This window comes from Stomoxys calcitrans, chromosome 5, assembly GCF_963082655.1.
Source record: "Stomoxys calcitrans chromosome 5, idStoCalc2.1, whole genome shotgun sequence".
Lineage (NCBI taxonomy): Eukaryota > Metazoa > Arthropoda > Insecta > Diptera > Muscidae > Stomoxys > Stomoxys calcitrans.
The window spans coordinates 160,829,746-160,853,698 of NC_081556.1; the positions used below are offsets into that span (position 1 = coordinate 160,829,746).

General features: G+C 35.8%; 1 protein-coding gene across 1 annotated transcript; it reads right to left on the reverse strand.

The window, feature by feature from the left end:
* Window positions 1-15: 15 nt before the first annotated feature.
* Window positions 16-23,688, reverse strand: LOC106090163 (endoplasmic reticulum metallopeptidase 1). The gene is made up of 10 exons (XM_059370164.1): window positions 22,914-23,688; window positions 3,040-3,735; window positions 2,892-2,976; window positions 2,522-2,797; window positions 1,741-2,305; window positions 1,490-1,674; window positions 1,275-1,418; window positions 998-1,209; window positions 655-937; window positions 16-588 (listed from the first exon to the last, which is right to left on the reverse strand). Exons 2-10 carry the CDS (start codon window positions 3,708-3,710, stop codon window positions 421-423), a joined length of 2,589 nt encoding a protein of 862 aa, XP_059226147.1. The 5' UTR covers window positions 3,711-3,735; window positions 22,914-23,688; the 3' UTR covers window positions 16-420.
* Between the last annotated feature and the right edge of the window lie 265 nt (window positions 23,689-23,953).

Genomic DNA, 23,953 nt, shown 5'->3' on the forward strand with positions numbered 1-23,953 from the left:
TTCTGACACAGAAAATTAAAAACAAATTTATGCGTTTTTTTTTTTCAAAAATCATCTACAAACTTTTCTTTGGACTTATCAATCATCTTAAGAGCTACGTATGTATGTACACGCATACATATACAGGAGGAATAAATAGTTGTTGTCACTTAAAATTATGTTCGTTTGGGGTCGTTGTTTTAAAACAATTTGTTCATTTGGATTACTGGCAAATATGCTGGGTTTTAGTTTAGTACTATACCGAGCAAATCACGATTAATCGGTTGTTATCATCTATTATCGCAGTACAATTTTACACTGTATGCCTATGCCGAACATTTGACTTGCACTGCATAGGACTAAAATAAAACACAGCAATAATCTCATTACATTAATGGCTTATTTTACGAGCTAGACGTCCTTGAGGGGTCTACGATAGGTTTATAATCTCCAAGACTCGTAGGAACCTGACCACGAGCTAACATGTGCCCAGCCGGGAAAACTTGCAACAAACTCCCTGAAATCTTCTGTGATACTGATGTCGTCATAGACCTTATGACCAATTACCGCAATGTCGAATGTGGAACCCGACCAATCAGGGTCTTCGTGCTGGTGATAAAATCGAAAATAGGCCGTGTTATAGTGGAAATAATTTGAGTGCTCTCTCTGACTTACCCTAAAGGCTAACTGAAATCTCAGAGGCGATGGATCCATCGCATATGAGAAGTACACATAATAGGGTGGTTCGAAATTCTCTCCTAGAGGTTCCTTGGTGAATGACCAATCCGCCAGGGTGACATTTTCCAAGGGCTGTATGAAAATACTCATATGATTCGGGCCTGCTATCTCCAACTCAAAAACAACCTCTTCTGGATCGGACATTTGTTTAGAGACGATTCGTAATGTGGGCCATCCCTGCAAGTTGGGCTGTGGGGCAGGTATCCAGAAACTTTGTGCTCTAGATTGGAGAAAAATGAAGCTACGCCATACATAGGATTACAAAAGCATTTCATCTTACCTCCATCCCAGCCATCTGGTGCTGTAAATCGGGAACCCACACTGTATTTCTTTTTCGCAATCCTCATGTCGACTAGCTTTGGTGAGATTTGAGTTCTCAAACATGAAGTCAATTGAGTGAGGATGTCTGTCCACAGGGACAACATAATAGCCGGAATCTTGCCGCCTAATACTCATTGCTGCATCGCCATTGTGGAAGGTTCGGGTGGTATGCTACACAACAAAAAAAAAAGAAATGATCATCGATTGGCATTAGATCTCCTACTATGCATATTTACCACTGCAAAGAACCGTTGAGGAGCCTCTTTCTCCACATAGGGGAAACCAACTGGTGTGGCTGCCAAGATAATGAAAATGACACAAATCACCCCGAATATTGAAATGATGGTTTTTGCCTTGCGGAATAGACAGAGTATAGGAATCTGCAAAGCCCAATTCCATATTGAGAACATTTTTCGACACACAAAGTAGAATAAATGCGAATGCGTCTTACCAAGAAAGCTGCAAACATTAGACTCATTAAAGCCGTAAAACCGCCCATCAACAATTCCGGATTACTGTTGGCTCCATCTCGCCCCTCCATGGGAATGAATGTGGCATAGAAGGCATAGCATATGTACGTGTAAAATAGGAATGGCAGAATCTGACATAGGCTGTGCGGAATAAGCCACAGGAAGTCTAAACAGAGACAGTAGTTCAAAATAGGTGTCTAATTTTACAAATGCTCAAACATGGTCTACTAACTCTTCTTATGGAAACACGTGACAATATTCAAAATCACCGACAGCGTATAGAAGGCGATGCACAGCATAATGACGAAGGCAGAACGTATTCCAAAAGATATCATCAAAATGGTGATGACCGTTAGTATTAGACAATGGGCATGCATTAGCAGCTGGATGCCATAGCCCAGCGGCAGTCCATGCTCTTTGGTCCGACTAAGGTAAATAGCCGGCAGTATGCCCAATATAAAAAACATGGGACAAAAATATAAGCCGAATATAAACCAAGGGTGTGAGAACCAAGGCATCGAAAGACCCACAGCATCGATGAAAACAGCTATCAGTAGTGTGATACCCATAGATAGGATGACGGCGCCCAATTGTATGCCGAATAGAATGCCAAACTTGGTGAAAATCCGTCGGCGAAACATTCCGGTCTGATGAGCCATATTCCAAATGTATCCGAGCAGCGTCAGTATGAACACTATACAAACGACAATGTTTATGATTAGGCCGGTCTGCTCGGAATAATAAACGATGAACCAGCCGAGAATGTCGTAGAATACTGTGTGACCCTCTGATTGAGCCTGCAAAGATGAATCAAACAAATAGATTGGCGAATGCATTGGAGAAATTGTATGAAAAATTCCGACATGCATTCGTTTTTGTCGTCGGATGAGAGTATCCTAGCATATCTGCTCCCATCCAATTTACAGTATATTCTCCACCATGCCACGAACCTTTGGCATGGAAGTTTCACATTATCCTTTTTTCCAATTGACTTCATTTCGATATAAACTTACCTCCGTATTTTCCAACTCCGGGGCATTTGCCAATGCCTTGGCCAGATTTAAGACATTATTGCCTGTCAACTGGTATGTTCTCCTGGGAATAGCATTGAAACGATCATATTTTGTATGATAAACATATCCGTTGAAGGAGTGAGCCATATCTAAACCGGGAATGTTCCCGAAGTCACGGAAAATGCGAAAATCTGTCTCGGAAGGTATAAAGCCATTCTGAAATAACTCTTCCCCAATTGTCGATGCATACGGGTGCATGATATGTGCTCCATAGTACTGGAAAAGAGATATTGTGGGTTGAAAAACATGTGCAATACACCCGAATGTCGCAATCATTTCCAGGACTATCTCAAAAGTGTAAGATACTCACATTCATAAGCCAGGGATGATCTGGGCCAGATTGAAAAAGTATTTCACGTCCTCCTGAACCTGCCGAATCCAAATTAATGAACGCCCTGCAAATAAAAGAGCACCACTTTACAATAATTCCATCACTGACGCCAGAGGTCATTACTCACTTCACATTCGGTGCCCATTTGTGACTCGTTATGAAGGCATGCGATCCTTGTAGGGGGTTTTCTTCGGCGCCATTGAACAGAAATACGATGGAGTGTTGCAAAGGGTTGTCATATTTTGTGATCACTCTCATGGTCTCCAACATTATCACAATCATCATACCGGCATCTCCCGCGCCCGAACTTCCAGGAACGGAATCGAAATGGCTGTTGATCAATAGCGATGAGTTGCTGTTGGAATTCTTCGATGACACTTTTACCACCACATTCTGTATCACTTGATAGCAGTTCACCATTTTCCAGAGAACATAATTGCCCGATCCCAATTGGACATCTACCTCAATGTTGTACAAATCTAGACGGGCTTCGTCTTTTATTTTGGATATTTCCAGCAGGAGAAGGTTTACTGTTGCATGCTCATTGGCCGGGCTACCCACAACTTTGGGTCCTATCTTTGATAGTCTCAGCAGGGTATTTTCAGCCCTCTCTCCAATGAAACGGCCCTTATTATTGGCCTCCTGGTCAGTGGTGATGGTCTCGGGAAAATGACGAAAACTCGGAATGACAACCAAAAAGAAAAGCAGAAACCAAAAGGCCACAAATACGGGAGCCCAATACCACCCAAATTTGCTACGATTGTAGATGATTTTCATATTCTCGTATTTGGAATTCATTGTGATAAGGAGACCTTAGTACTCTCTGGAATAAGAACAAAATTTTAGGTTTTAGGCGTATTTTAATTAAATCACAATTATTTGATGTATCCTTGTGAAGACACATTTTATTAGAATATAAATATCGTACTTTCCAAGCCAAAACTAAGACTTGTTTTAGAATGTTTAACGAATGGTTTGGTACAAACTATTGAGTATATGAACGGAAACACATGCAGACATTATAATCGTCATTTCGCCTGGGTATGTAAGACTTTTTAATTTAATTTTTGGCGCGGATATCCATACGTTATAATTTGTTTTCTTAGTTGGTATGACTGTCAGTGACATCTGCGCCAAATGTGATATCAAAATAATCATAATAAGTAAGGCTTGCCTTTCCGGAGCGGATTCAGCGATTTTTATAACGAGCGAAATTATTCAAGAAAGAAGTTCCATTAAATTGTGAGTGCGAAATGAAACTTCTGGTGCCGAAACGTTCAGAATGTTGCAAAAGGTCTTCGGTGATATTTGTGTGTCGGGAGCTAGTGTTTTTGATTGGTACAAATTATTCAAGGGGGGTCTAGAACGCATTGACGATGAATCACGCCCAGGACGACCACCAACATCAACTCATGATCAACATGTCAATAAAATCAAGGAATTGGTGTTCGAGAATTGACGATTAACAGTCGGTGACCTTACAGGTATCGTTAGAATATCGGAAGGATCAGTGAAAACCAGTTTAAAAGATCATTTGGGCCTAGGAAAAGTAAAATCACGATTCTTCCAAAATCACTCAATTTTCTTGAACAGCGACTAACACCGCATTAATGCTTCGTGAGTTTTTCGCCAAAAATTCAAGCAATATTGTTCCACAGCCACCGTATTCGCTTGATTTAGGTCCGTGTGACTTCTAGCTTTTCAACAAACTCACAATTAATCAATGCGGAACTTCTTCGTTGAATAACTTCACCCATTGTAAAAATCGCCGAATGCACTTTTTGTACTTAGAAAGACAAACATATGCTTAACACTTATGATTAGTTTTTTGATGTGATATTTGACACAGATGTTACGGAGAAAAACTACAACGAATGGGTTTCCGCCCGAAATTTAAATTAAAAAGTCGTACTATGGACAAAAAGAGTGACCCGATGGTTGAGTTAAAACATACTGCTTTCGAATAGAGTTAAAATTCATATAGCGCTAAAGACATTTTCATTCGTTTTAGTTCATTTAGATCTAAAATATAATTACATCAAATGAACTTCGTTATGGTTCAAAGTTAAATAAATGGAAATACATTTTTCTTTATTCAGTGCATATGATGAACAATCGTGAAAGATATGAGCTGAAATCAACACAATTGATGGAATAAACTATTCGAAATATTTACTGTGTTATAATACATCTGCACGAAGTTTTGGCAAAATCTCGGCTTCTATTCAATTTTACCCAATGCGCATGAAATAATTCATTTGATTGTAGATGTATTATTTATTCTCATATTCATCTTTTGATTTATTTTATTAATATATTTCAAATTTGCACGTTGCTAATATAAATTTCATATATGTATATGAAATATTAAAATAAAAACCGTTCACACTTCTAGTTTTCAATGGCTTTGGAAAAATTCTCAAGTAATGGCTGGTACTTTGTTGGTTTTTCACCGTTGAAAAACCTATTTTTCGCAATTACTTTTTTGAAACATTTCGCAAATAACAATGATAAAATAAAAATTGTACGCCCTTCTGTAATTAGTAGTATAAATCCTTTGCGAAATCATATACGTTAAAATATTCCATCGCTGCATAAATTGTAGATCGCATTTAAATTTTAAAAGTTTCTGCGAACAAAGTTAAATAAAGATCAGTAAAACAACAGAATTATTTTTGGGTTTTTAATTGCTAATGCTTACCCAAATTTCTATATTGATATTCTGAGACGAGAATAGAAAAAAGCATTTCGCTACCGTCCACGACTTTTCTTGGAAAATGCGTACATCAGACGAGAGTTGTAATACTGTTTATGCGACACGGGAATGGCTTGCATGGTTTCCCACTTTTACCTGTGTGAATGTTGCTGACGCCATTTCGTCGGCGACACATGCTCTCAATGGTTTATTACCCAGAGCATGATGCTTAACTGCACAGCACAGGCAAATAGGAAAAATGTAAAAGGCGGATTTCCTTTTTTAAATAAGAATTTGTGTCAATAATAAACCTATAAAGGTTTCTAAAACCTTTCTAAACCTTTAAAGGTTTCAAAGTGAAGTCACAAATCCGACATTCTTGTATTATGATATTCTAATAGATTAAAGCTTACAATAATTGTACAATAAACCCATTATAGCATTTCGTATTCAAAACCCTACAATAGCAGCTGAATAGCTAAAGTGTGATTCTTTATTTTGCTTTGGTAACCCTATGCCGTTTTAGTGCTAGTGTCGAAAAAAATAGTTATGGTGTCGGTTTTTCACAATTAGTTCTAGATATAATCAAACTTATTTGTGCAAAAATTATTAAAAAAAAACTGCAATTCACTAAGAACAAATGCATTTGTTCTTGTCACAAGCAGCTGGGATATAATAAGCATGCAATTTTAAACATAAGAATAATCTTTATTTTTATGAACTGGCGCAGGGTCGAATCTTGGGTTTGTTTTTTTTATTTTGCATCACTACAAGTGAGCTCGGCTATTTTATTACAAAATCACAAAATTTCACAAATAGCCATCGGAACATCTTAAATTGCAATGAATTATAACCAGCGTAGCCTTAGAACAACTGCTATTGGCTTACGTAACGCCTTTAACTCACCTAATAAATTGATATATTCGAATAAATTTGCAATCAGCTGATTCACACCAGACAAAAGAAATGGGAGACACCAATTAAAAAACAATTATTTTTGCTTTTGACTTCTTGGAACTTGCATGGTCATGTTTCAAAATGCGTACACGCGGCCTCTCCAAATTCTTTCGATTATCTATCTTTTTTTATATCCTAAACCACCACTGTGGTAAAGAGTATTATAGATTTGTGCATTTGTTTGCAACGCTAAGAAGGAGAAGAGATAGACTAATTGATAAGTATACCGATCGACTCAGAATCACTGATTCGATTTAGCCCTGTGAGTCCATGTATTCTTGTAATCAAAGTGCAGGTCGTATTTGTTGTCCAATCATCACGAAATTTTGACGCTATTAAGTTTGGTAAAATTCGGTTCAGATTTAGATATAGGTCCCATATATATATATATATATATATATATATATATATATATATATATATATATATATATATATATATATATATATATATATATATATATATATATATATATATATATATTGGGTTGCCCAAAAAGTAATTGCGTATATATATATATATATATAATGTGCAAGATTTCATCAAAACGGGTTCAGATTACAATATAGCTCCCATATATATGTATCGCCCGATTTGCACTTATATGGCCGTAGTTACAACAAAGTTCTGATTTAAAGTCGGTTCAGATATAAAACACATTTGAAGAAGATAAGTTGGAAAACAAAGTCTATTTCAAAAACCACTTCAACATTTCAACTTACGTCATTTCAAGGTAGTTTCTTTGGGCATAGATTTTTGTTGTTGTGCTAATGACGCTTCCTCTTTATTGTACCATGAAAATACCTATTAGTAGTTTATAAAGCCTCCATAACTTTTTGTGATTACGGCTGTAAGTTTTCAATCATGTGATTATTGTATGACTGACAAGCAACATGTTTAAAAGCACCTTCATAATTGTATTTAGGCTAGGCTTGGAATGGCTAAGAAGTTAATGGGTTTAATCATCTCTATTACAAAATCTGTCAACCTAAGTATAGACAAAATTTTAGTTAAAGCTTGTAATTGAAACAAATTTATTCAATTTTACTCAAATTTGGGAAGTTCGTAAACTATTTCGAAGGAATATTTATTCGAATTGAAGAATAAAATTTTGTAGCAAGCGTTGAACTCAACATAACAACATGTTTATAATATATGAATAAAAAAATTGGTTGCTTTAGGAATATTTAACTTGTTGAGAAGAAACTTCCCAATCTCAAGTTTATGAACTATTAGCCAACAGATTAGTAAAACTTACTAAAAACTTGCAATTTTTCCTAGTTTTAATCAATATTTAACCAAATTAGATTAAAATTTGGTAACTTATTTGCAATAAGTTTTTTATTTTACTTTATTTTATGCGCACCATTTTTCTGAGTGCACAGTGTATGTATGTAGACTGATCGAATGCTTGGAATTAAAAGGTTAAACTGTCCAGTCGATTATCTTCTAAAGCAAACCATCAAAGGGAACCGCCGCTTAACAACAATCATGGCCCACTCTTGTTGGCGATACGGAGTCCATTTATAAGCAGCGATTTAATCGTAGAATCATAAAACAATTATTAAGCGATAATACAAAATCCATTATTCTTCGGGTGTGAGAATGAACGTGTAATAAAGAGAACACCCAAGCATAGGTACATGTCAAATTTTTCCACATCGGAATAAATTCTTCAAAAATTGCATTTAATTGCATTTAATTTTGTTGGGTTTATTTTAATTCAAAAATACATGCAGTATTTGCCGATATCAGCAAGCCATTTTCACTGAGTGTAGTTTAAGCAAATATAGTTATACAGTATAGAACGGATATAAGCACATCGTATATAAGAAATATACGTTTTTAAGAAACTGTTTTCAAATCACCATGTCTTTTCTTAGATCATTCATTTCAAAATTATATAAGAAACTCTTATAAGAAAACGTATACAAGAAATATTTTTTAAGCACCGAAGCTGAAAACTCTATTTGTGAAAAATTTATATGAATGCTTCTGGCATACGGTTTGACAACTCCATAGACAAGCAAAAACCAGTAAGGAAAGGCAAAAGTCGGGCGAAGCCGACAATATAATATCCTGCACCACCGAGTCTACGTAATACTTTTAATAAGTAGCACTTATATCCAAATCTAGTCTGACTTTCATTTTGCATACTAACTGAAATATCGAATAGAATTTTGTACGATTTTCTTACGATGGTACGAAAATTGTGGCTTCTACAATCTTAAAAGTCGTAACGCATAAAATATATATATGGGAGTTTTATCTAAATCTGATTCGATTTTGATGAAATTTTGCACACGTCTTGGGATGTCAATTAAAACATCTCATGTAGAGATCGGACCTAAATTGTAGCTACCACAGCCATAAAAGTCGAAGCGCATAAAAGATATATATCCGAACCGAACCGATTTAGATGAAATTTTGCACACGTATTGAGACATCGCACGAAACATCTCATGCTAAATTTGGTAAAGATTGTGGTTCCTACAGCTTTAAAAGGGTGTATCGGGTGAAAGACATATTCGGGAGCTTTATCTAAATCTGGACCGATTTAAATTAAATTTTGCAGACATATTGGGACGTCAAAAAAAAAAAAAAACACTTTGTGCCGAATTTTGTAAGGTTCGGACCAAAATTGTGGTCCGATCCTTACAAATCTTTAAAATTGCACATCGGATGAAAGATATATGTAGAAGCTATATCTAAATCTGAACCGATTTTTAGGAAATTTTGAACACATATTGGGACGTGAAAAAAAAAAACATTTTGTGCCAAATTTTGTAAGGATCGGACTAAAATTATGGCTTCTACAGCGTTAATAGGATGAAAGATATATATGAGAGCTATAACTAAATCGAATCAGGAAGTGATTCTAAGCCGATCCGTATACTTATAGAGTCTAGCTCCTCTCCTTCTTGGCGTTGGAAACAAATGCACAAATCTATAATACCCTGTACCACAGTTGTGGTGTAGGGTATAAACACATATGCAGACCAAAAGTGAATTGTTGTATGGTTTTTCCTAGAGCAGTACGGAACATTCACACATTTGCACATTACTTCGAACCCTGCGGGCTTATGTTGTTTGCTTAGAAATATAGACACTTCTCATATAAAAAAAATTCTTATACGAGTATCTGTATGTATCTGTTTAAGAAACTAATTTCTTATACATAGGAAAAAAACTCATAGGAATAAGAATAGGAAAGAATCTCTCCGAACCATTTAATACCAAACGAGGTTTCAGACAAGGAGACAGCCTATCGTGTGATCTCTTTAATATCCTACTGGAGCAGATTATACGAGATGCAGAAGTGAATAGATATGGCACACTAATCACAAGAGAGCACATGCTACCTGCCTATGCCGACGATATCGATATCATAGGTCGGTCACCGGAAGTAGTAACTGCAGCCTTTGAAAGAATTAAAAGAGAGTCAGTGAAAATGGGTCTGGCAGTAAATGGAGATAAGACGAAATGGATGGTCTCCACTCCCAAAAAGCCTTGTACAACCGAGCAGATAAAGAACATGGAGAAAGTTGGGAATCACAACTTTGAGATAGTCAGTAACTTTATCTACCTCGGCACCGCCGTAACCGAAACGAATGACACCAGTTTTAAGATAAAGCGAAGAATAATACTGGCAAACAGATGCTACTTTGGACTAAGTAAGCAGTTTAAAAACAAGGCCATCTCTCGACAGACGAAGACTACACTTTACAAGACACTGATACTACCCGTGCTGTTGTATGGTTCTGAAGCATGGGTACTTGTGAAAGCAGATGAGGCAGTGCTTGGAGTATTTGAGAGAAAGATTCTTCGTAAAATATATGGACCAGTTTGCGTTAACGGAGAATAAAGGCGACGTATGAACCACGAGCTGTATGACGACGATAGCATAGTTACACGCATCAAAATACAACGGCTGCGTTGGCTAGGTCATGTTGTCAGAATGGATGAAGAAGCTCCAGCAAAGAAGTCTTTTGAAGGCAAACACGGTGGTACACGCAAACCGGGAAGACCAAAAGCCCGATGGAAAGATCAAGTTGTGGGAGACACCTCGAAACTTGGTGTCAGAGATTTTAGAATGAGCGCAGAAGATCGAGGCGCTTGGAACGCTATTCTACGTTCGGCTAGTGGAACAAATATTCTGTGATAGCCAATTAAAGTAAGGAAAAAAACTCATATTAGAAAGAAAGTGGAAATTGTTGGTATTGCAATACAAAAGCCATGTGGAAGTTGATGCAGTGTAGTGTCATTTTAAGGAGTGGGCTACAGTTGAAATTAGATGTAAAACCAGTACTTAGTTCCGTCTGAGGGTTCTGTTTTAAAACGAAGACCAGTGTAAATAATGCCCAACAATAAGATTGAAAAACATTTAAAATTCAAATTTATTACATTTTCCTACATAAACCAGGTGCATGTTTTCAAAACTTCAAAAAGTCGGATCATCCGGAATTTTTAGCCAAAGACAAAAATTCAAAGACATTTTCAAACCTAACTTTCGAAGGAATAGGAAGGAAGATAGGGGATTGCAAATTTTCAAAATTCTTGCTATTAGTGTAGGTCGGTTGGAATTGTAAATAGTCCATCAGTCCATGTTTTAATGTTTATAAATGCCATAAACCGATCATGGATCTTGCCTCTTTGAGCTTCTAGGGGGCGCAATTCTTACCCGATCGCCAACATCCAAACCAAGTATGGTTCGAATCGTTCCATTACCTGATATAGCTCCAATAGCATAGCAATTTTTATCCATTATCGTTTGTTTGTCTATAAAGAGATACCAGGCAAAGAACTTGACAAAAGCGATCCATGGTGGAGGCTATATTATAGCACGCTTACACTGAAAATTTTATAATCTGGATTAAACCAAATCCTAAAACAAATCCTGTCCGTTTACAATGCGTTTTTGGGGATTTTAGTGACACACACAAGCGTACAGGCATATACATGAATGTGCGTATCATACACAATTCTTGAAAACAGTTGCATATTTTGGCCATTTTATCGATTGCTCAGCCATGAATCGGGTTTATTTGGGATTTAAAAATAAATAAATAAAATAAATCCGGACCAATGTAAACGTACTTTTAGATACGGCCCAGGCGAACTTAGAACGCTTTAACTTGTTTAACATTTTTTTGCCAACTATTCTTTTAGGACCAAAAAAAAAAAAACGCAAACAGACAGAAATTTCAGTTGTTATAAATCCGGCTACTTATTCAGCTCAAGAAACCGCATTTCAAACGCAGGACTGGTCCCCTTATTTTATATTCTTTGTAGGTGAATCTTTGGTAGAGGACACAAAGAAATTGAATGAAATAAGGCGATGTTTAAAAAAGGGAAAATTTTTAATTTAAAATCGAGTCAATCAAAAATTGCAGGTTTATCTATAGGGATTATGTTTCAGATTTGTATCATTCACTAATTTATATTATTGTTGCTTTTCCTAATTATCCATCACAATGGTTATTTGTAGAGCCACCCTAATGCATGCTTGCTATGGCTACGGATATTTACATGTGGGGCTATATGGTACATGCCTTTTGATTGTTTCAGATTTCCTCGTCACCATCTATCTCATCGTTGACGTCGTCATCGAAATGGAAAGTGTAAACAAAGCTTTGTTGCGTCTCGTCTCCTCTCATCATTCGTCCATTTCTATATCGTGTGCATTTGTGCTGTCGGTATAGTGAGTGGAAGCGTAGGTTTTCACTCTCGGTCACATCGCATGAATAAGATTTGAAATTGTTTTGTCCGTTAACTCTTCATTGTGTGCGAGTGTGTTGATTAATAACCGAAATATGTTCATTATCCAGAACGAACAAAGCAGCAAACCACCAAACACCCTATGACAAGCAATCTTTAAATGTTTGCATTTATGAATTGAATGGGAGAAAATTGGGATGAATAATAGAAATTAACGGCATCATTGTTCTTAACAAAGCCCATACTCAACATAAATCCGATTGTTTTTCTTCTCGTAATCGAACACACATTGTTTACTAGGTGGTACCGAAAATACACAAATTTTCTTTCTGTTTGTTTCCGAAAGACAAAAGACAGTATATGAATGTTTATTTTGATCGCCACAACATTCTACGTCGATGCAACTTTCGATCGTTTAAGGCTAGTAGTTAGATGTTTTACACAAATATCTCCCAATAATAAGCGTGCTCGTGCATTAAAAAATGTGTGTAAATTTGCACAACTTGTAACTGGAAGTCGTTCGTGTACTTTATTTGCCAGCAGAAGAGAGTGGGAGAGTGCATGAGAGCAAGCTAAATTTTGAGAGTTTGGTAATTGCAAATTTCTACTGGAGGTTTTTAGTATTGAACAGATGTGTTATGAAAACCAGCTGTTTTATTCAAAAAAATAACAAAAGAGGGTAAAGTCTGTTCTTACCATGGTGTAAATCGTTAAAAATTTAGTTACACATAGCTCCATTAAAACCCGATCTTCCCATTTGATTTATTGAACCTTTGGGAGCACAATATATTGCCGACCAATGCCTATACCAAATTTGATCGCATCGGTCCATAATCTTATATGGTTGGTATAAAGACGAATTTGCTGATTTGCTCCTAGCGTAAATGCAATATGGCTTTGAGAATATACGATTTAGCTAATATTTTATAAATGAGTTCTGTTGTGACTTCTAACATCCAATACAAGTGTAATCTGAGTGGATCCACAATCTTGTTCAGCTATCTTACATACCAATAATCGGATCGGAACACCTAAAGGACGGAATACTTATCCGATGCATTTTGAGTTCCATAATGATCTCTATAATATCTCTATCAATACAAGTTTCACGTTTTTTCGTTCGGGACACCCCATTACAAAATATATTTGCCAATGAACATACATAGATGTGTGAACGTTGAGAATTTTGTCATCTGCTCAAGCAGTGATCTGGAACCACTAAGATAAAATTCCCCAAATATTTGCCTCAATCGATGGCCATACACGCAACAGTTCGGCACAAACAAATAGACCCATACATATGTTTGCATATTTATACATACATGCATATACATTTATGTATAATTCTAAACACAAACAACAAATATGAAAATATCATAATCACATCATTTTGAAACGTGCTATTTTCGAATGAATGGAATGAAAATCTTGGGAAATTCATGTAATTATTTATTGGATCGAAAGCAAAAAAAACTAAATTCAAAAAGAGCTCAATTGAATACATGTTGTATTTGAAAGCAATAACTTGTCTTTAGCGCGGTGCCTGTAATTTTTTAAAGTTAGTAAACAATATTGAAAACCCAAAAGTTTTACTCCATTCTACATAGAAATAGAGACATCCTACGCTAAATTTATGTTCTCTTTTATTAGAATACCACGTTCCTCATTTGCTACATGTTAATACGAGTATATTTAAACTATAAATATTTGATTAAATTTTAACTTTTTGTTCATCGCCATATCAACCGATTTACTTTTTTCTTTCATTCCGTTTAGAAAAAAATTGCAATTTGTAACTTCATACTTCAATACATGACATAGATGTAGGAGGGTATTTTCTGAGCCAGCTAGAAAAACAACTCGATAGATAGATTTATATGGTAACTTTATCGGAGATGGACTAATCCTCGCCATTACCAAATTCTTGTTGTTCCAAATTTCACATGGATAAAAATATTTTCACATTACTCAGAATACACGTAGATTAGACAAATATATTCTTATTAATTAATTAGGCATAAGGCACCCAATTTGTTGTAGCACAGTAGCATTGTGCTATAAATAATTTTGAGTCTTTGAACATCTGGGTAGCTGTTAGTCAAAAACTTTGCAAAAGCACTTTTAAAGTTTTCACTCACTTCCTCCTTCTTGTGGTCTTGTTCATATCCTCTCCAAAGAGGAAAGACTCTCTTGTTTTGTAATTTCATTTTCTCTTTGGTTTAGCTAATATGAGTTTACATCATTATATGTCTAAATATTATTTGATCTAGACCATATCCCGCCCGGATTTCGAGGTTATCTTATGGGCCTAAAACCTTTGAGTCGGAGATCATTCTAAAGAGTGATTTTTTAAAAGCTATAGGAAGGATTAAAAAAAAAAAACATAAAATTCAGAAAAATGCATGAAACCTTTATTCGAATCGATAGTACGGTCCAAATAATTTAATGTTTGACTGCGTCAATTGAAGCGGGATCTGGGTCTGTATAGACATGAGCTTTAACATAGCCCCACAAAAAAGTCTAAAGGAGTTAAATCGCACGGCGGCTAATTGATCTGTCCTGAAGTGAAATAAAATGTTGACCGAACTCGTCTCTCAATAACTCCATTGTTATGTGTGTCGTGTGTAATTTGGTACCTTTATATGGTGCTTTACCAAATATGGCTCGTTCAAGAGTTTTACCTGCATTTGAAGCAAAAGCTGACATATCCCAAGCTGACATATTCAGTGCAACATCTCAATTTTTAAAGGCTGTAGAGTAATTTAAGCTGACGCACGTCCAGGAAAACACACTCAACCCAATGATTATTTTTTAGATCTTTTTTAGAAATTTTGTTGGAAGAGATAATTTCAATTTGTGAAATATTATTGTAAAGAAGCTACCTACCTGTTCTATCCATTGTATACATTTCGAAATGTGGCTGAGCTAGCTCGCATTTTTTGTTATTGCTCTACTAATGTGCACATGACTGGCATGGCCTTTTGTATCTAAATTTAATTAAAAAAGAGGTTATGGAAAGTATTCAGTGGTCAGTATAAACATCCAGACACACATTTATATATGTGTTCTATTTTTTCTTCTAACATTCCCTTCAAAATGAAGCAGCAGACATTTTCAGCAAACAACAGACCTTTCAGCAGTAAGCCTGCTAATCTGAAATTGCAGTACTACTGCTACAATAGCAGCAAGATTAACTACTAATATTTAGCAGATTTCCTATGAGTGTAGTATTCTTTTTGAATAATTTTTCATAGCTCTTAAGACTACTACAACTTTATATCCACGGAATTCGATATTTTCGTTAGATTCAAGAACTTTAAACATTATTATTAGAAATATTTATATACTTAATTATTAGGAGAATAGTATAAGTTTTAATAAAAAAAATCGGGTAAAGAATATAAGTGGGCATGGCTTTAAACAAGTGAAAAGGCATAAGGCATGATACCCACCACCATGTATATATTTATTATCCTATATATTCATGTTAATCGCCAAATATAGGCCGATCTTAAACGTTTTTGGTGCAGGTGCCGAGGAGCTTTATACAAATAACATTTCCAAATTTCAGCGAAATCGGGTAATAAATGCGGTTGTTATGGGCCTAAGACCATACATCATCGGTCTATATATCAGCTATATCTAAATATGATCCGATCGGGACCAGAGTTCGATCGGATGTCGGGAGTATTAAATTTCAAATGTTACTCAAATCGGATAATAAATGTGCAGTTTATCCGCATAAGCCTTAAATAGGTTGATCATTCTATATGGCAGTTATATCTTACTATTATCCGATCTGGACCATAGTCTAGACCGGAGTCTTGATACAACTTAGTGTTCCAAATTTCAGCGAAAATTTGTTATGGGCCTAAGACTCAAAATCAGCAGATCGGTCTATATGGCAACTATATCCAATTATGTTCTGATCTGGACCATGTTTGGTTCGGATAACAACTGGGTAATAAATACATAGGCAGATCGTTTTACATGGCAGCTATATGTAAATATGGCCCGATATGGACCATATTAAGGTCGGGTGTCAAAGGGCCTAATAAAGGATAATGTTTGGAATTTCAGTGAAATCGGGTAACAAATGCGCCTGTTGCGGACTTAAGACCCTATATCGGCATATCGGTGTATGCTATATGTCAAAATCGGACAAAAATTGCAGTTTTTATGGGCGTAAGACCCTAAGAAATAGCCAGATCGGCCTATATGGCAGCAGTATGCAGTATTTGTCTCATTCAATAAGTTAACCTGATATAGAAGAAATACGAGTCTGTACAAAATTTCAACTCAATATCTCAATTACTGAAGACTGTAGCGTGGTTCCAACTGACGGACACACTAACATCCTTAAATCGTCTTAGATTTTTACGACGATCCGAAAAATATATACTACATTGTAAGGTCGGAAATGGATGAAATAGATATTTCGATATGTTGCAAACGATATGGCTAAATGAATATACCCTGTACGATTGTCCTGTGGTGGTGAGTATAAAAAGGATATCTATTGCTTTATGTTAAAATAAAAATATTTTCGACCTATATGATATTTCATAAACCGATCCATCGAAACAAATCTCTCGATTCAATTTATTGAGCCCCTAAAGGCTTTCTTTTTGCTCGATATAGCTGAAATTTGGTATGTAAAATACGCTTAAGATCTTCATTAATTTAACCACGACGTGGTTATAAGTGAATCAATGCACATATGTTATCAGATCATACTCAAGCTGGCAACACATTAAAAGGTCCTATTTGTAATATTTAGAACCATTTCCGAATCTAGTCCGTTCATGATATTATCCCCATTTGTTCATAAAAATATACATAGCCTAGATATAAATCGATCCTTTATTTGACTCCTTCAACCCATATAAGACATTTGGTCTAATGGTAGGTGGATTTCATTTATTACATCCACCACCCACATAAACTCCCTAAATAGACATAGCCCTCATACAAACCGTTCCATCGATTTGACTTTTCAAATGCAAATTTTGTCCATGAATATTCCACTAAGGAACAGGGGCAAACTTCTCACATATCAATGGGTGTAGTGCGATTTAAGCTTTTAAGCTCAATGATACGGGGACTCCTTTTTATAGCCGAGTTCGAACGGCGTGCCGCAGTGCGACACCTCTTTGGAGAGAAGTTTTACATGGCATAGTACCTCACAAATGTAGCCAGGAGGGGAAAACCACCGCTAAAAATTTTTCTTTTCTGATGGTCTCGCCAGGATTCGAACCCAGGCGGACATGCTAACCTCTGCGCTACGGTGGCCTCCAATTTTGCACATAGTGCATTGCAAGCATTGTAGAAATCTTTCTCTAACTGACTATATGGTATGGTATAGCTTCCATATAAACCGATGTCCCGATTAGCATTCTACGGCCCCTAGAAGTTTCAATTTTTGCATGATTTGACAAAAAAATTTGGTATGTAGAAATTTTTGACAGAATCCATGGTAGTGGGTTTCCAAGACTAGGCCCGGCTGAACTCAGCACGTTTTTACTTGTTTAAATTTAATACATTTCCCTAGATTCGAAAAAACTGAAGTGCTTTCATCTTGATTTTGAAATGGTTTTGTACTTATCTTGATTTTTGTGCTTATTTTATCGATTTAAGTACAGACTTCGAATATTTTTGTATTTATGGTCTATTTCATTTTTAAGGCCAAATTTTAGTTAAAAAATTATTATGAAAAAAAAAAAAAAAAACAAAATAATTTGGTTATTTCTCATATATAACTTTTTTTTCTCAATATATAAATTGTGACAAATCTCTTTAATTTGTCTATTCTACTTTCTCTTCTTTACTAATGTTTATGAAGAGCTCTTGAGCAAAGACTTCTCTTAATTACAGATTCATATTTTGAGAGTGTTGCATCCACATTGCTTGTCATTCTACCAGAGTTGACAACACTACCACAAGAACTGGATTGCAGAGATTAATGAACTACCTTCGACTGAGAAACCATTAAAGTGTGCCAATATTCCTCCCACTTGCCTTGATTTTGTTTATTATTTCATTCGGGTCATCATTGCAATGATGTGTGCACCTACCAACGTACCTCATCAATAACTTTTTCTGATAACATTGATGGCTGAGGAAGGATGCTCAGCTTTTGCATTATCAGTTGAGAGTTTCGTGCGAGTAAGAACCATGTCGCCAGAGGAGGCATACGGCATACCCGCTGCCCTATCAACATCAGTCGAATTGTTGTGTAAACGATTAAGTACGTAAGTGTATACACGCAAAAAAATAATTCGTTTGACATAAAGGAAATTTTCGCCAAATAAACTTCTTTTCTGAAAACCGTGACAAATATAGTATGTTTACCCTCACAACACCATTCATTCTTGATGTTCTTGTTGTAGCAGTGTGTTGTACACTGAGGCAGCATCCCTTGGTACGTACAACCGGCTGGCCATGGGATTGCTTCACTCTTGATATACAGAACATGTTATTCGGGGTTTCAACTAGTTCATCTTTATTTATAAATTAATTTAACGTCAAACGTTTAAAATGGATTGAGCATATTGAAGAGAATGCCAAGTTCAATTTAATGTAGTAACATAATTCAAACTCAATTTTTTACGAATTATAAGCAGATCTCAGTTTATTTGGATTTATTTCGATGTTATGATACACAATTATACTAAAAGCCTTCCATTTTCACACAACTCCATTATGGTTTTGTATTATGATCTGCTATATTCGTTATATAAATAAAACAAAAATAGTTGTTGTTGTTTTTGCACATTTAAATACCTACTTTGTGGCGGATATTTCTTTGTCGCGTAAATGTTACCAACAATGTATGTGCTTTAGACATTTTTGTTGTGTTTTCTTGTACCTGATAGGCATTTGTATGTTTCTCTAATGATTTTTGTTATTGGTCATACCAGAATTTTTGTACCGAAACTTCAAAAATTTTCACTTTTCGAGTTTACCACTGCTCAATATACTGACTGCTATTTGGTCAGTCAAAATAAAATAGGGAAATAAGTTGTGTGTGGGAATGTGTCTATACGAGAGACGAGCACACAATTGCAATTATTTACAACCCTATGGGTCTGCTTGGGATTATTTTCTTGTGTACCTTCTATGTATCGAGCAAGAGAGTAAGTATTTTTGCTATAAAAATGATTGGTCCAGTACACGAATAATCATTTGCGGCTATCGAAGTACTTTTGCATTTATAGAGTTATTGGTTTTACAACAAACGGAAGGTTCTTTTACCATAGACAAAGCAGCTAAAGGGTTTAAGATAAATAAAGTTACTAACGTTCAATAATACAACGTTTATGGCTATCGTTTGACGAGATTACAATAAAAGCAAAACTTCGTGATAAAAGTATTTCGTTTGTCGCAAAAATTTCCCAAACGTTTTTTGAGTGTACATAGGATTGTGTATGTTATGTACTTACATATAAAAATATATATATGTATACTCGTAGATATGAAATTAAGCTGTAGCTATTGGTACAAGCGAAAAAATTAATCATTTACCCAATTAAAAAGTTTTGTTTTGCAAAACAGTGAATTTTTTAGCACTCTGTTTATATTAAAAATACCAACATTGGCGTGTAACATCTAGAGCCCGAATTATTTGCAAAATTAAATATTTTCTATATATTATTGGCAAATGAGGTAATATTTTGTTATGAAATTTAGTTATGTAAAGATTTAATGAATTCCGCATGTCCCTTTTTTCTAATAACGGCTTCTAAGAGTCAAAAAGTGTTTGTATTAAAATGTTTTACATAAAAATCGGGACAAAAGTTACAATGGGTAAGGAATTGTCCAAGTATTTGAACAATACACTGACCATAACACATCTTTTTTTATCGCCACCTTCCATACAAATATGTACTCGATATTCCTTTAGGTACGAGGGCTGCTATAAACGTTTTTGGAATAGGCAATACCAAGTGTTGCCAGGTGCAATCTGACATTTCCATTAGAAATTTTAAGTTTTCCAGCTTAATCGTACTTGGAACGTTTTGTTGTTTTCAGTGACTTGAAAAAATGTACTTGAAAAATTTTATTTGACAAATTAACTCTTGAACATTTTTGTGCTACAATTTTTCACAACTTTCGGCATGGATAATCACGACAAGAGTGCATTGATAACCTTAAACCTTTGTAAAGCATTGAAACAACATAAAAAACTGGTTTAATGAATTCAGTCGTTGCCGACGCTCGTGCAAAGTGGAATTTCGTAAAGGTGTTCCAAAAACGGCCGTTTTACCAGAGAACATTGATGCCGTGCCTGAGCTTATAATGCAAGATCGTCATGTAACATTACATGAGAGCCATCCATTGACATTTTTTTCCGCCAGCATACATTCGATATTGCATGAACACCTTGCCGTAACAAAATGTTCGTTCTCTTTGCATTGCGCACAATTGGACAATCTCTCAAAATAAGGCTCCCGCCGATTAGTTCGAAGAAATGTTAAAAAAATACGATCTCGGTGCTTCAAAATACGTTTATAAGATCTTCACAGGTGGCTATGCATACGAACCCGAAGCAAAACAACAATCGACGTGTTGGTCTTCGAGCTCGAGCCAAATCAAGCGAAAGTTGTTCGGGCAAAAAGCACTTCGCAGCAAATGGTCGCCCGTTTCTTCGAAGAAACATCAATTCTGAGTGGTACATCACAGTTAGATTGCGAGAAGCCTTGGAAGAAATTCAAGCAATGAACAAGAGAAGACGAATCATTGTTCAAAATGACAATGCGAGCTCCAACACAAATGGTCGCCTGTTTCTTCGTAGAAACATCAATTCTGAGTGGTAATTCACAGTTAGATTGCGAGAAGTCTTGGAAGAAAATCAAAAAATGAACCAGAGAAGACGAATCAATGTTCAAAATGGCAATGCGAGTTCCAACACATCGGCATAAACCTGCCCCATTTTTGCCAGCCAAAACGTCGAACTGATGAGCCATCCGCCGTACAGCCTAGCAAGGATTTTTGTAGCCAGGAGATGCTGTTGAAGCGTTCAATAACCAGGTTTTCAATATGTTTAATCGTGGTGGAAAAAGTGTTCCGATAATTAATTTAAGCGCATGCAAGAGTATATAAATCATGTTGGAAGATACCTTGAATAAATACACTTTCAGATACAGACACTTTCATAGCAGCCCTCGAAAGATGGATTTCTATATAAAATTTCTAGCCTTGCACATACCAAGTATGTACATTCAATTGAAATATGACATTCATTTTGCGTTTTGCTGAGTGTAATGTAAAAAAAGTATTTTTTATTCTGTTTCAGTTGCTATTCATAAGCATCTAAACGGACGGACAAAAATATGTACCGCACAATGTGGCGATGAGATGGAAACTTCCTGGAGCGAAAAATTTCTTGCCCCAAGTTAAGAGGCTCAAAGTACAATATTATGCAGTATTAATTATTTTTATTATTCATAGTGGTTTTCTCAAGTTTAAGTTTAAATGTATTGAAAATATTCAGAGTGCCATACTATTGGGTTGCCCAAAAAGTAATTGCGGATTTTCCATATAGTCGGCGTTGACAAATTTTTTCAACGGCTTGTGACTCTGTAATTGCATTCTTTCTTCTGTCAGTTATCAGCTGTTATTTTTAGCTTGCTTTAGAAAAAAAAGTGTAAAAAAAGTATATTTGATTAAAGTTCATTCTAAGTTTTATTAAAAATGCATTTACTTTCTTTTAAAAAATCCGCAATTACTTTTTGGGCAACCCAATATTACAGAAAAAAGAAAACCATTTGGTATGCATAGATGAGAGACTTCCCACTATTTCAACTAAACTTTTGATCGGATGTAGGCCAAAATAGTTCAACAAAAACATTTTGCACCTGTCGCAACAAAGCAAAAAAGTTGTGATAGAAACAAAACACATTTTCTTGCAAAAAACAAAAACTTTTTTTCAAACAGTAGGGTTAATTAAAAATTTGTAAGTTTATATTGGATCTTGTATGCAAGAATTGCATAAAATTGACGGCTTCTGCAAATCCCTTATTTGAGCAGTTTTGATTAAATGGCAAGAGTTTTAATATTTAAAAACTTCTTTTATAGATTAACACAAAAACCTATCAAACTGGTGCTGATATTTGGCACTGCTTTGCAGTGTCATACCGATTTGACTCCTGGGTTCTTTAAATCCGTATTTGTTATGAGACTCTTTTGAAAGTCACCTGAAATATAGCGCATATTACGATATAGATGCTGTATGTAAAAATACTCTTGATTTTAACTCTTAACCCACTAACGACGAATAGGTGGAATAGCATCGAAAAATGGTATTGGTTATCCAAAGTTCCACTGGGCCGAATTTGACACTTCAATTTTTTTCTGTTTCTCAATAATCGCTACCCAATAGAACAGTCTCAATAGAATCGTAATCGATCCTGCATCTCAATTTAAAACCAATTTCAGTTACGATGCACCACGTATGTATGTATATGCGTCAATGACCATAAATCAATGTTTTTCGTTCATAAATAAGAACAACAACAATCAGATGCACTTAAATAAACATAAACACAAACACACTTAAGCACTGGGACACACCCTCGCGTTTGCCCACAGACAAATACTAAAGGGTGGAAACGGAGGATTTTGGTACTTACTTTTTGTTTCCAAATCTGGCTTTGTTGACAATAGTTTTCCGGTTTAACTTGGTGGCTGTTGTTTTTGTTTTTCTTTTGCGTTTCTCCTTCGTTTTTCACTCAACAAACATGACTAATTTTCCGATTTCGGCGGCAAAAATAATCATAAATACACGCGACACAAAAATAAGTATGAGGCCAAAGTGTGGCTGCCAGTCGCCCGCGAATTCCCCAAATACACAAACAAAAAAAACTCGAACCGTCACAGTACAATTTTTCTCGCTTGCCTAGACGACAAATGTTTTTCTTTTACACCAAATGGTGCAAAGGCCGAAATTCGTTCCTCCACCCGCGCTTCCTTCTGGCCCTTGTGCTTTCCGAACGTAGGAAGGCTAGAAGACAATGATCCTACCGACAAGCCGTTCAAAGCGATTCTGTTTTGTTGGATTCACTGCAACACTTCAACTTGTGAGATACTTGCAATGCAAACGAAAACCACGCAGAGTTCATTTATCTTTGTGCGCTCTTATGTTGATGCTAATGCATGCGGCTCTCTTTAGACAAACGCGTGCACACACACCACACACTACACACTTAAAAATAAGATGTCGTTTCACAAGAACATTGCCTCCTACACCAAGTACACTCTTTATATTGGCTTTGGTGAAGATCGACGTTTTCAACGTTTTCCGCCTATCAGTCAGGGAATTTAGAGAGTGTGTTCGAGATCTCTTGAATTTAGCTGTGAATTCCCGGAGCAAACACCAACTAACCGTGCGTTGGGTGCTTTGCGATTGACTGAACCCATTGCTACTTCAGTAGTTTCGTTTTATAAATTTTTACTAAACGGCAAATAAAAAACAATGGAAACAAAAGCAATTTCAACCGCACCATTATCGCCATAAATGTTCTTTCTTTTATTTATTTACAATCGGCGTTCAATTCAAATCGATCGATTCGATACATTTCGTTTTCGGTTGCGGTTTGAGCGGCAGCTCATTCATTAATGCTGTTGCTGGTGCTGCTGTGTCTGCGGCGTATGGCTAAAAGCGGCATTTTTG

Excerpts from the sequence above, each read along its gene's own strand:
- LOC106090163 (XM_059370164.1), bottom strand. The coding sequence starts at position 3,710 with ATGAATTCCAAATACGAGAATATGAAAATCATCTACAATCGTAGCAAA. Across the intron at positions 2,798-2,891 it reads ATCATCCCTGGCTTATGAAT|TACTATGGAGCACATATCAT; the intron begins GTGAGTATCTTA and ends TCTCTTTTCCAG. Across the intron at positions 938-997 it reads ACCAGATGGCTGGGATGGAG|AGCACAAAGTTTCTGGATAC; the intron begins GTAAGATGAAAT and ends TCTCCAATCTAG.